This window comes from Rhinoderma darwinii, chromosome 4, assembly GCF_050947455.1.
Source record: "Rhinoderma darwinii isolate aRhiDar2 chromosome 4, aRhiDar2.hap1, whole genome shotgun sequence".
NCBI classification, from domain to species: Eukaryota; Metazoa; Chordata; class Amphibia; order Anura; family Rhinodermatidae; genus Rhinoderma; species Rhinoderma darwinii.
In genome coordinates this window covers 86,313,335-86,325,894 of record NC_134690.1, presented here as the reverse complement: position 1 = coordinate 86,325,894, position 12,560 = coordinate 86,313,335, and the positions used below count along the sequence as shown (strand labels likewise).

At 43.8% G+C, this 12,560-nt stretch overlaps 1 protein-coding gene across 1 annotated transcript in view; it reads left to right on the top strand.

Annotated features, from left to right (window-relative positions):
* Positions 1–12,221, top strand: part of ARHGEF4 (Rho guanine nucleotide exchange factor 4) — a 230,153-nt gene extending 217,932 nt beyond the window's left edge. Inside the window, exons 11-14 of the mRNA XM_075861300.1 lie at positions 622–753; positions 2,994–3,237; positions 9,206–9,283; positions 11,967–12,221. Of these exons, the coding sequence (XP_075717415.1) occupies positions 622–753; positions 2,994–3,237; positions 9,206–9,283; positions 11,967–12,124 (612 nt within the window). The 3' untranslated portion in view covers positions 12,125–12,221. The remainder of the gene's footprint in view (positions 1–621; positions 754–2,993; positions 3,238–9,205; positions 9,284–11,966) is intronic.
* Positions 12,222–12,560: the final 339 nt, after the last annotated feature.

Sequence of the window (12,560 nt, the reverse complement as noted above, 5' to 3'; positions counted from 1 at the left end):
CTCCTAGCATCGTACATAAGTATGATGCTAGGAGCCCGGCTCCCTGCACTGTGTTCGGTCCGGTACTTGCGGCCGAAATACGTCCGTCAATTACGGACGTAATTAGTGTGTGTGCACATACCCTAACCCTTATCACAACCGTTTCACAGACCTAAAATGGAGCTCCACGTTCCAGAACAGAGGGCCGAGACAATCGCTTAAGTAGCCGTTGCTCTATATATTGGTGTAGGGGAAGGCCAACTATAGCTATGGCTGTATTTCAATTCCTGCAAGTTGTGGAGTATTTCAATGTGACTTCTATTACAGACCTGTCTACTACTCTGTAGCTGCCAGATTGTCAAATATTCTGGATTATCAATTGCCATGTGTTTATGTAGGTAAATCTCCCTTGTCAGGGTGGAGAGCCTTCAGGAATACATAATATATTATCTAGTTCTCTCTGCCCAGTCTTCTGCTTCTGTTCTGTGAAATACCACATTATATTACAGTTCTGCGCGGGAAACAAGTGGTGGGCTGCCAGATTTTCTGGATTATCAATTGCTGGATTAAATGAATTTCATTATATTATTATGAATCTTATTTGAAATTATTTGATAGGTTTTCTCACACATTTGTTAACAGGGTGAAGATATCCTGATGCGAAGCTCAGAACTTATCTATTCAGGTGAATTAACAAAATTCTCACAGCTTCAGTCAAAGGGTCAACAGAGGATCGTGTTTCTCTTCGATCATCAAATTGTGTATTGTAAAAAGGTATTTCAGTCATTATCCTCTTTGCTCTCCATATTTTGTCTTTTATATTAGTATAAGGGCGGCTATAGAGTCAACGATTGAACCAAGATCAGTAAAAATGTTGCTATGTATATATCCACTGGCTGTTTTATACAACTATAATAAAATGTAAGCAAGTCTATATGGGATTAAATTGTTTCTTTCTTAGATTATCCATATAGCAGTCTGCCATTAATGCTACATATATGAAGGCTCCTCTTATCACTTTATATGAACATGCCCCAAAGTGATGCAAATTTGGGAACATATATGATAAAATGAGGGAACATCAATACTCCAGAAGACGTCCTCTAGGATCATTAGATTCCATAGATGAGGACTGACACACTGAAACTTCATCCAAGAAAGCCTTAAAGGGAGCCCGTCAGAACGTTCATGCTGCCTAACCGGGGACAGCATTAAATAGCGACATAATTATGTGTTACTCTAAAGTGCTGCAGAGTTTTAGAAAAATCATATCTTCATCACAGGCTTGTGTCCATTGTTAAGTGCTGGACTCGCGGGGAAGCGTCCATTTGGCTTTTCTCCACCGGGTTCTGCTTGAATGACTGGTCTGTCCCTCTATGTGCACAAGGAGGGACTTGTCAATCAAGCTGAGCCAGGCGGGGAGAAGCCTAAATAGAGCCGCCCAGTGGACACTTCTCCCCGAGCCATGCACATATTAAAATATAGATTTGTCTAAAATGCTGCAGACCGCAAAACAGAGTTGAAGAGTAACTAAACTTTAAAGTGTAGCTAAACATTTGACAAATTTCTGACATGTCAGAAGTTTGGATTGGTGGGGGTCCGAGCACTGAGACCCCCACCAATCTCTACAACAAAGCAGCTGAAGTGCTTGTGTGAGCTCTCAGCCGCTTCGTGTCTGTTCGGCTATTTCCGGAAATAAATGTATCGGAGTACGGACTCAATAGAAACCCATGAGCCCGTACTCCGATACATCGGCTTTCTGGAAAAAGCTGAACAGACACGAAGCGGCTGAGCGCTCACACGATCACTTCAGCTGCTTCATTCTAGAGATTGGTGGGGATCTCAGTGCTCGGACCCCCACCAATCAAAACTTCTGACATGTCGCTATGACATGTCAGAAGTTTATCAAACGTTTAGCTACACTTTAAAAACGTTATAGTGACATGTCAGAAGATTTGATCTATGGGGGACTGAGCACTGAGACCCCCACCGATTGCTAAAATGAAGCAGCAGAAGCACTCGGGTGACCGCTGTGCTGTTTCGTTTCTGATCGGCTTTCCTCGGAAACCTGAGTGAGTGGTGTACGGGCTAATAAATAACATCACATGAGGTAAGATAGACAGAGTTAGGGTATGTTCACACGCTTAGCAAAAAACATCTGAGATTTTCAGACTTTTTTTAGCAACAGGTGATTTTTGCGGTGTTTCTTACGGCCGTTTTTGGAGCTGTTTTGCACTTCTTTTTTGCAGGCGTCTTTTTACGTGCCGTTTTTGGAAAACGAGGAACAAAATGCCGTATTTCGCATTGAAATCAATGGGCAGATGTTTGTAGGCGTGCTGCTTCCGATTTTTCAGCCGTTTTTCGGGACGTTTGAAATAGCCCTGTGAATATACCCTAATCCTCATGATCCCCTGAAATCCCTGACAATAGACGCTATCCATTAACCCCTCCCCATACTCAGTATTCTGCTCTCATATGTAGTCCCCATTATATCGCCCTCTTATGCTGCCCCCAAAGCTCAGGGGAGAAGTGGACTCCTTGGAAGCCACAAGCTATGATGACAATCTGAAACGCACCATTCTCACTCTTTATAAAAAGTTAGGCAAGTTAGCAGCAAAACTGAATGATTTTTTTATTGTTATGGTTTTAACTACTGTATTGTGTTTACCACTATAATATTTGACTATATTATTAGACATTAGAATTACCAAATTAAAGTAAACCTGAAACCTGTACTATGTTCCTATACAAACAGTATGTGTAGTATCTAATAGAATTCACTAACTTCCACTGTTCCCCATTAAAAACCACACGTTTCGTTTTTGCTGTTACTGCTCTTCCCCATTTAAGTAAAAAAAAAGGATTTATGGCACAAAACAGGCAAGTTTCTAAAGTTTCAATAAAGCACATGGCCCTGAAAACCACAGTAGTCACTAAAGCCCAGATAATAATATAGAAATGTGAATTCTGTTATGACTATGGGCTCCGGAAACATAATCCTTTGCAATTCGCAGGATATTCTTCGACGGGACATGTTATATTACAAAGGCAAGATCAACATGGATGAGATGGAAGTTATTAACTTAGAGGATGGCAAAGACAAGGACTTTAACATTACAGTGAAGAATGCCTTCAAGCTGCAGAGTAAAGATTCTGAGGAGGTTCATCTTTTTCTGGCCAAGAAGCCGGAGCAGAAACAGCGCTGGTTGCAGGCATTTGAGGAAGAAAGAAAACATGTGCTGCAAGATGAACAAACAGGTAATAATATAAGACTGCAATAGGGGCTTACATACCCCATGTGCCCTTACATAACTACATGCAAGTGTTTATAGTATTTGTGAGTGCAGGGCCGGCCTTTGCCTAGATGGCACCCAGGGCAGGATCATTTTGTCGCTCTCTACATTCAGCACAACCACCATTTAAGGAAAATAATGTAAAGGCTATGTTCACACTCACAGCCAATTTTTAAAAAATGTTTCAATGCTTCTAAAATGAAAAAATAAGGCAACTTTGCAAAAAATCTTCCTATTTTCTACATTTTTTATGTACTATACAGAACTTTGTGTCTCCATGATGATAGACTACAAGCAAACACTGTGTAGTCTGATCCTGCACTCATAATCTCTTCTCTCTGTCCCCTACTTCTCGCTAACCTTTCTCCCCCCTCAGGATCCGCTAAAGATAGTTTCTTTCCCTCTTGAGGATAATCTAATAATAATCTCCCCCTCCAAATTGTCTCTTCTTCTCTCCTTTGCCCAGGGTCACCCCCCCATCATCTCCGACCCCAGAAGTATTATTCTCCCTTTCCAAAACATCACCTCACCCCACTCCATCTAAGCTATTATATACACGCCCTCCCCAGGTCTTCTCCACCCAGGTACATAGTTGCCAACAGTCCTGAATTTGCCAGGACTCTCCCGTATTTAGAGAGACAATCCCGGCAAATTACTGTCCTGGACCGTGTCCTGACAACTTGAACCGGCGAATGGTGTTTTCAATTGTATCTGCGTACCCAGGAGGCAGACACAATTGAATACTATGGCAGAGAAGGGAGCCTGCTCACTGCTCTGCTATTCACTAGGCTACAGGCCACGTTAGGCATGCAGCCTATAATGCGCTGGGATAGGATCCCTGTACATTCCGGCGAAATGACCTTACTGTATAGCGCAGGCCTACGCAAGGATCCTGTCTCGGTGCCTCATAAACTGCAGGACTGAGGAGACTATGGAGCTCCATTCTTCATGGGAATGGGGCTAGGTGAGTATAAGTTTTTTTTTTGTTTTGTTTGGGGGGCACCCGGGCACTGTCTATAGGGGGACGGTGTGGCACTATCTACATAGCGAGGTGTGTGTCACTATGTATAAAGGGGGGAGTGTGGCACTATCTATAAAGGGGAGAGTGTGGCACTATCTACAAAGGAGGGAATTATGTGGAACTATTTATAAAGGGGGAAGTGTGTGGCACTATCTACAAAAGGGGGAGTGTGGCACTATCTATAAATGGGAATGTGTGTGGCACTATATATAAAGGGGGAGAGTGCGGCACTACATGGGGGTGTTTGGCACTATCTACAAGGGGGTGTTTGCCACTATCTACAAGGATGTGTGTGGCACTATCTACAGGGTGTGTGTGTGTGTGTGTGTGTGTGTGTGTGTGTGTGTGTGTGTGTGTGTGTGTGTGTGTATCTAGAGGAGGGGGTGGCACTATCTAAAGGAAGCATTGTGTGGCAATATCTACAGGGAGCAGTGTGTGGCACTTTCTACTGGTGGCAGTATGGGGCACTATCTACAGAGTTGTTTTTTTTGCTACCAGTATTGGTCAGCACATATCGCCTAGCCCTACCTGCCTGTATACAACCAGATAACCAGAGAGATATACTGGCCACCATAGTTGTCAGCCAAACTAGTGCTGAAATTTTTATTGATATGTATGCAGAAATTCTGGGAAGAAAGCCACGCCCCATTAGACACACCCACAAAATAAACCAAACCCACCAGATAAGCCACACCCTAAGTGCCCCTGGAAAAATAATTCAAATGTTGGCAGCTATGAAAACATCACCCCCCCCCCTTTAACCATCTCACTCCCCACCTCAGGTATAAAAATGTTCCCCTCCCGCAAGTATCATCTCTCCTTCCTCTCCCATTCCCCTTGTATCACTTCTCCCCCTCCCGCAGGTATATCTTTCCCCCAAGGTATCATGTCTCCTTCCTCTACCCCCAGATATAATTCCAGGCCCCTATCATTTCTTCTTTTCCTCCAGTTAACATCCACCTAGTATTATGCCTCCTCCGGTATTATCTCTTTCCCCAGTATCATCTCTCTGACCGGCCCATTATAATTTCCCTTCCTCTTCAGTTATTTTCCCCCAGTATCATCCCCTCTCCAGTATCACCCTCCATAGGAAGTAACTGTCTTAGGCCTCATGCACAAGGCCGTGCCCGTAATCACTGCCCGTGATTGTGACATGGACGGCCGCGGACAGCCATCCGCATTTTTGGCCCGTGCTCCCATAAAAAGTATGGGAGCACGGTCCGTAAAAAGCAAAAGATAAGACATGTCCTAAATTTTACGGCGGCTTTCTACAGCACGGAGACCTTCCTGTAAATATACGGGAAAGTGTCCGTGGACAATAGAAGTGAATGGGTCCGTAATTGCGGTCGTGTGCATGGGGCCTTAGTCAGCTAGGCATGATACTGTACTACTTGCAATTGGAGCTGTCCGTGCTAATGACTCTCACTGCTCCTGTGCTGTGTAACCAGAGAGAGGAGACAGGTTTCCTCTCACATGTTACATAGGACAGTAGCTGTGTGAGCCCTTGACAAGAGCTGTCGATAGCTCCTGTAGAGAGGATATTGTGCTGATCTGACTAAAACTGTAATGATGGGGGTGGGGAAACAGACAAGTGAGCCCTAATCTACCCGCCACTCAGTCCCTGCCTACTTGCAACGACCCGCCCTAGGCGACGGGGTACAACTGGGCGATGGTCCCTACGCTCAATAAGTGCATGACAGACAAACAGACAAGGGTACACAGAAGCTAAGGGAAATGGGGCAGTTGCCCACGGCAACACTGTGAGCAACAAGAGTAGTGAACGAGCCGAGTCAAACCAGGAGTGTACGAGGTACCAAACGCAGAGCAGGAGAGTAGTGAACAAGCCGATTCAAACCAGGAGTGTACGAGGTACCAAACGCAGAGCAGGAGAGTAGTCAGTAAGCCAGGGTCAGTATGAAGCAGGGACAAATAGTTCAAGAAGCTGCAGCAGGGCCAGGAAACCAAATGAGAAGAATCACAAGCAAGGAGGAACAGGAAAGGCAGGTATAAATAGACAGAGGGCGGGAGCTAGCTCCGTCTGGCCAGGCTGTGATAGGCTCTCCCACTCCTAAGCCTGCCATCCTGAGTGGTGGAAGATGGAGTCAGTCTCACAGACATAGAAGCAGGTGCAGACTGATTACCTATGGGCGTTGACACAGAAGCTGTGCCTGGCAGATCCTTTACAAAAACAGTTACTTCTTATGGGGAGATAATGTGTAGAGGCGCCGGGAAGGCTGATGTGCCCAATGCAGCCACACAGGTCTCACACCCTTAGGACAGGCCCTGTGTGTGTGTGTGTGTGTGTGTGTGTGTGTGTGTGTGTGTGTGTGTGTGTGTGTGTGTGTGTGTGTTAACAGTTGGGGATATAGGTCTAGATCAGTGATAACTTTGCTGTGAATACCCCGTTTCCCCCAAAACATTTATTTTTAAAAAACCTGAAACACTACTGGAACGTAAAGTGAATTTCCACCGTTTAGCATTTTTTCACTTTAAGGTTCGAAATTCAGTGCTGAAAAATGTATTAATATTTATGGCGGGCAATGCTCCTTTTTTTCTTATAAAGAACTTCAAATCCCCTGCATAGACACACTGTAGATTGAAAACATAACATTCTGGCTGCCCGCAGCTGCCACTAGAGGGAATTTACTGCATACTGGCTTATTATTGAATAGAATGTTATACAGCAGGGGTCTCAAACTCGGCCGGGTAAGTGGGCCACATATAGAAAAAATGGGAAGTTGACAGGCCGCATTACTTTCAAATTTGATACAATACAAAATTATTGTTAATCAATTCGTTATTTGATCTACTATAACACTATATTACTATAATAATAATACTACATTACTATAATAATACCGCTAGGTTTAAAATTTTAGATATTTCTCCACGTGCTTATTTCAACAATCCAGTTTTTCAGTTTAAGTGTCGCTAAATGCAGTCCGGCTCAGTTAGCAGGGTTTGGCTGACACACATGTCAAGATTGGGCAGCCCCTTTTTAGAGAGTGCCACAGTGCCCTCTGAAGATAATGTCACAGTGCCCTCTGTAGACAATGCCACAGTGCCCTCTGTAGATGATGCCACATTGCCCTCTGTAGATGCTGCCACAGTGCCCTCTGCAGATGCTGCCACAGTGCCCTCCACAGATGCTGCCACAGTGCCCTCTGCAGATAATGCCACACACACCCCAAGTAGATAGCTCCATTGGGGCTCCCTCTAGGAGTGGAATCCCCAGCCAGAGAGTTGCCGACGCTTTGGCTGGGGATTCCTTTACTGTTGGTGCCCCTGACGTCACTGTCCATACACAGTGACATCAGGGGATCCTCCTGAACCGGAATGTGATATCAGGGGCAACCCCAGAGCCGGAGTCCCGGAATAGCAGAGCACTAGTATAGGCTCTGTGCCGGAACTCTGGGGAAGCCATTAACATCAGTGTCCATATATGGATAGTGATGTCAGGAGCTTGCCCAGAGCGGTAGCCCAGGAGCAGAGCCACTTCTAGCACTCTGCCTGGGATACCAGCTCTGTTCCTGACATCACTGTCCATATATGGACATGGATGTCAGGGGCAACCCCAGAGCTGGAGTCCCGGGCAGAGAGCTAGTAGGCTCTTCCTGGGACTCCAGCTGTGCTCCTGACATCACTGGGACTCCTGCTCTGGGGAAGCCCCTGACATCACTGTCGATGAGCGATGTCAGAAGCTTCCCCAGAGTCCCAGAGCAGAGCCTATACTAGCGCTCTGCTTGGGGCTCCGCTCTGGGGAAGACCCTGACACACTGTCCATATATGGACAGCGATGTCATGGAATTCCAGAGTCCCGGAGAAGAGTCTGTACTAGCGGCTTTGTGTCCCGCGGGCTACAGATGACAGCCCCAGGGGCCACATGTGGCCCGCGGGCCGCGTGCTTGAGACCCCTGTTATAAGCTCCTTAGCTCCCCCTAGTGGTGGCTGCAGACAGACATAATGTTATGTTTTAATTCCGTCTATACAAGAGATTTTGAGCTTGGTATTAGAAAAACAAATCTCTGACCAATATCAAGATACAAACTAAAAGCTCTGTAGAGTTAAGAATCAATACCTACAGGTCTCTCCTAAACTGTACAGAGCTTGTAGTTTGTTAGGGAGCTCTCCATGTCTGGCAAAAGTACCTTCAGTTAGGGGGCTTAATATCCCTTAATATACTGTATAGCAAAATATTGTTCTGTGTAGGGAATTTCTATCTTTAAAAAAAAAAAAAATGACCAGTCAATATGACTTCTTCCTTTATATTTTTTTCCGAAAGTGACAAAGAAATATCTGCCATTTGAGCTCCCATAAGGTTTCTCATTCATCTTTTCCAGCATGTTTAAAAGCAGGGCCATACACAGAAATCATAGAGCCACATAACCAAACTCAGAATGGGCCCTACCTCTATAGGAGTTAGAGCTGTATTTTTGAGACAGAGTTCTAAATTCTCCACTTCCTTTCACATATAGTTCCATGATAAAATTCTGTCTGCCTGCAGCCACCACTAGAGGGAGCTAACTGCATACGGATTTTTAAAGCTTGTATTGAACTCAGCACCCCCTAGTAGTAGCTGCAGGCAATATTCTATGGCTATAAAATGTTATAACTATGTGTGGTGTGCCTCTGAAAAGCAAACGTGCCAAGATATGTAGGAAATGGGTTACATATCTTTACTGGTGTTTTTTTTGTTGACCTTTTAGTGGAAATCTTTCCATAACTGCATATTGTATACATTTCAGGTCTTGATTTTGTCTGTTACAGGTTGTATTTGTTGGATAGTTAATGTTATTGGTAAAATCAACATATTCTTTTCTGTCTAGCCTTAAGCCCATATAACTAAATTATAGTTTTATATATGACTCACGGATCCATACTACTATCAAAGTTAACTTGCATCTGTTTCTAGGTTTCAGTATCAGTGAAATACAACGAAAACAAGCAATGATGAATGCTAATAAACCGCGTCCCACAGGAAAGCCAAAAGGTAAGTGCTTTCATAGAGATGGTTAGATCATAAAATATTGAAGATCTCATACAAGGAAAAATACTAAGATCAAAATCTACTGTAGCTTAGATGTAGCTCAAACAGTTATTGTAAAATCAAGGGAGTATATACCATAGAGGCAGAGTATGCGGCTGCTTGGAAAAAGGGGTCCAACCCTGGTTGGTCCAATCCCCTTTACTGCTGGGTGGCCAGTACTGGGTGGCTAGAGGAACTGCATTGTTAGTCATTAAATAGGCTCTGTCACGAGATTATAAGTGCCCTATCTCCTACATAATCTGATCGGCGCTGTAATGTAGATAACAGCAGTGGTTTTTATTTTGAAAAACGATAATTTTTTAGCAAGTTATGAGCAATTTTAGATTTATGCTAATTAGTTTCTTAATAGACAACTGGGCGTGTTTTTTACTTTTTACCAACTGGGCGTTGTACAGAGGAGTGTATGACGCTGACCAATCAGCGACCAATCAGCGTCATACACCTCTCATTATTCTAGCCCAGCTTCTTTCACTGCACAATCACACTGTAACAATCCAGTGTCTCAACCTAATTCTAACCAGAAATATGCTAAGCTGGCTATATAATGCATGTTATTTTCGTATAGCAGGGAGATAACCAGCAACCAGACACCACTTATCTATGGGGCAAACAAAGGATTGAACAGGTTAAAATTCAACCTATTGTTCCTGTTTGTGGTCAGACATTCCCCAAAAACACAAAATTATCGTACAATTCTGACTGCTTGCAGCCATTACTAGAGGAAGCTTGAAGGTTATGGACACCTTTGACATGGAAAAAAATATTGTTACATGTTAGTAGTTATCTGGAGTTTAAAAAAAAAACCTCTAACTCTAAGTATTAGGCTGCAGTCTTCATACTTTCATTTATTTTCAGAGCCATTGATATCCAGTTTCCAACCTGCTCCTAGTTTTAGACTTTTCCCATGTGTGCGTGTCTCTCCCAGTAATACTGAACATGCTGGATGTGAGATGTGGATGTGAGATCTGTGAGTCCAGGATGCTGCTGCCTTCACTAGCTTTCGTGTATCAGCACAGCTTCATTCCTGTCCTTCTTTCTCTCTACATTCTCTACATGGAAGAATGACTGTTTGACAGTGTAATTCCCCCTCTGTTTTCCTTCCTATATACCCCCTGATACAGTTCAGCTTGAGTGATCTGCCCTCCCTGAAAACTCGGATGATTTTCCACACTCTGATCTGCCATGTACATGTCATGATCTAGGGGTATGTGGACCCACTAGGCCGCTCCGCCGTAACGGAGAGGCAGCTGAACAACTCACAGTCTATGCACAAAGTCTATGGTAGGAGTGTAGCACAAGGGTACCTGGGATAGTCCGGATGGCGGCAAGGGCTCTGGCACAGATGGGGCTGGAGGTGGTGGGTTGTGCCAGACGTGGCGGATGGTATCCTGGATGACAGGCGACAGCAGACGTGGAGTATTCCATCAGGCGGGGCAAGGCACGGCTCAGGTACTATACAGGCTTAGGAACAAGGCACCACACGGGATACAGGATATAGGAGGCAGGACAAGGGAACACTGGGAGCAGGAAAACATTAACGGACCATTTGCAATACAGACATGGGAAAACTACAACAACGCTCAGGCAGGGAGTGGAAGGGTGGAGCCCTTCTTATAGTCCAGGATGGACAGGGGTTGATTAGGGAACTTTAAACATGTGCGTGCACTGACACAATAAGGCCGGGGCCAAGCGCACCTTAACAGTGAGAGCGGGACCGGGAGTGCTGGCGTCTTCTAAGAGGGAGACGCCGGCAGAAAGCCAATGGTCGTGGGCGTCGCCAGGTAAGGAACGGCAACAGTCCGCGACCACGGCCGTGACAGTACAGATCGGAGAGAGCAGATGTCCTCCAACAGGAGCAGTGTTCTGTCAGATTTATGTCAAAATTTGCAGGTAACCAGCTAGGTGAAGGAGTTAACAGACTTTACAGCAGCAAAATGGTAGGAAATTTTTAATGAAGGCTATTTAGAAAGTTGCTTAACTTTGCATTTAGAAAGCAAATGAAGAATAAAAAAAAAAAAAACACAAATAAATTCATTGCAAAGGTTTCCATAGCCTAAAAGAATTTACTGCGTACTGTTTTATTATTGAGTTACATGTAAATGCAGTAAAGTATTCTGTAAGCTTTTTAGATCCCCCTAGTGGTGGCTAATAGAATTTTATTATTTATCTGTTTATCTATGCATGTTGTTTGGAGCTCTGTATCAGAAAAATAGATCACCTTATAAAGATATAAGAAATGAATCAGCACAGAATGTTGGATATAAAAAAATACCTGGTAAAATTCAGACATTCCTCAAGACATTGAATTATGCAATAGATTACCGCATTACTATTTTGAAAAAGAGGTGTGGTTGGGTCCAGCGCTAGAAATAGTTAAAAGGAAACTTTTTCCAAGTTTTAATTATTCTTAGTTAAAAAAGGGTTTTCTTTGGCATATGTTCGATATAATCCTGCAAGGATAGAATGGATGAAGAAGGTAGGAAGCCTACGCGTTTCGGACGGTGTCTCCGTCCTTATTCATGGCTTAAGATGGCCGCATTGATGGTGTGAGTCGGTGGAGCTGATTAATATGCGATAAGACACTGTTAGACATTTCTCATAGAACCTTTTTCATTTCACTTTCCAGCCGTTAATAGGACATACTATGATTTCTGGATGAGACAGAAGCATCCCACATTGCCTGCCAACCTCCCACAGCAACAAGTCTTCATGCTTGCTGAACCCAAGCGCAAACCCTCCAATTTCTGGCAGAACATCAGCCGTCTGACTCCCTTCCGAAAATAAAGGACCTTTTTGTGATCTGCTCTTGCATCCTGTACAAAGAAAGCACTTTACCCACAGTTGACAAAGTGCCCGTGCCTGGGACTCCTACTTTATCCTTCTACAGGGCATGGCGCTAGCTGGTACATAACTCCATATTTATTTTTTAGAAAGCATTGGACATATTTTACATGTTCTTTGTTGCTGCCTCTGACCATCCGGGAAGTGTTGTCGTTTTACTCCGGTTTTTTTGTTTTTTTTTGTTCTATAATGTAATGAACTGTGCTGTTGTTTTTACAATGTTTACCAGATGAATATTTTATGAACTTACACTGAATCTATATATTGAATACTCAGAATGGAGTCGCTGTAGTTGACAGTGAGTTAAGATGTATAGAACCGAACAGGATATTAAACCTTGTTTGAAGATGAAAATAATTCTATATTGAAGAGAACTACT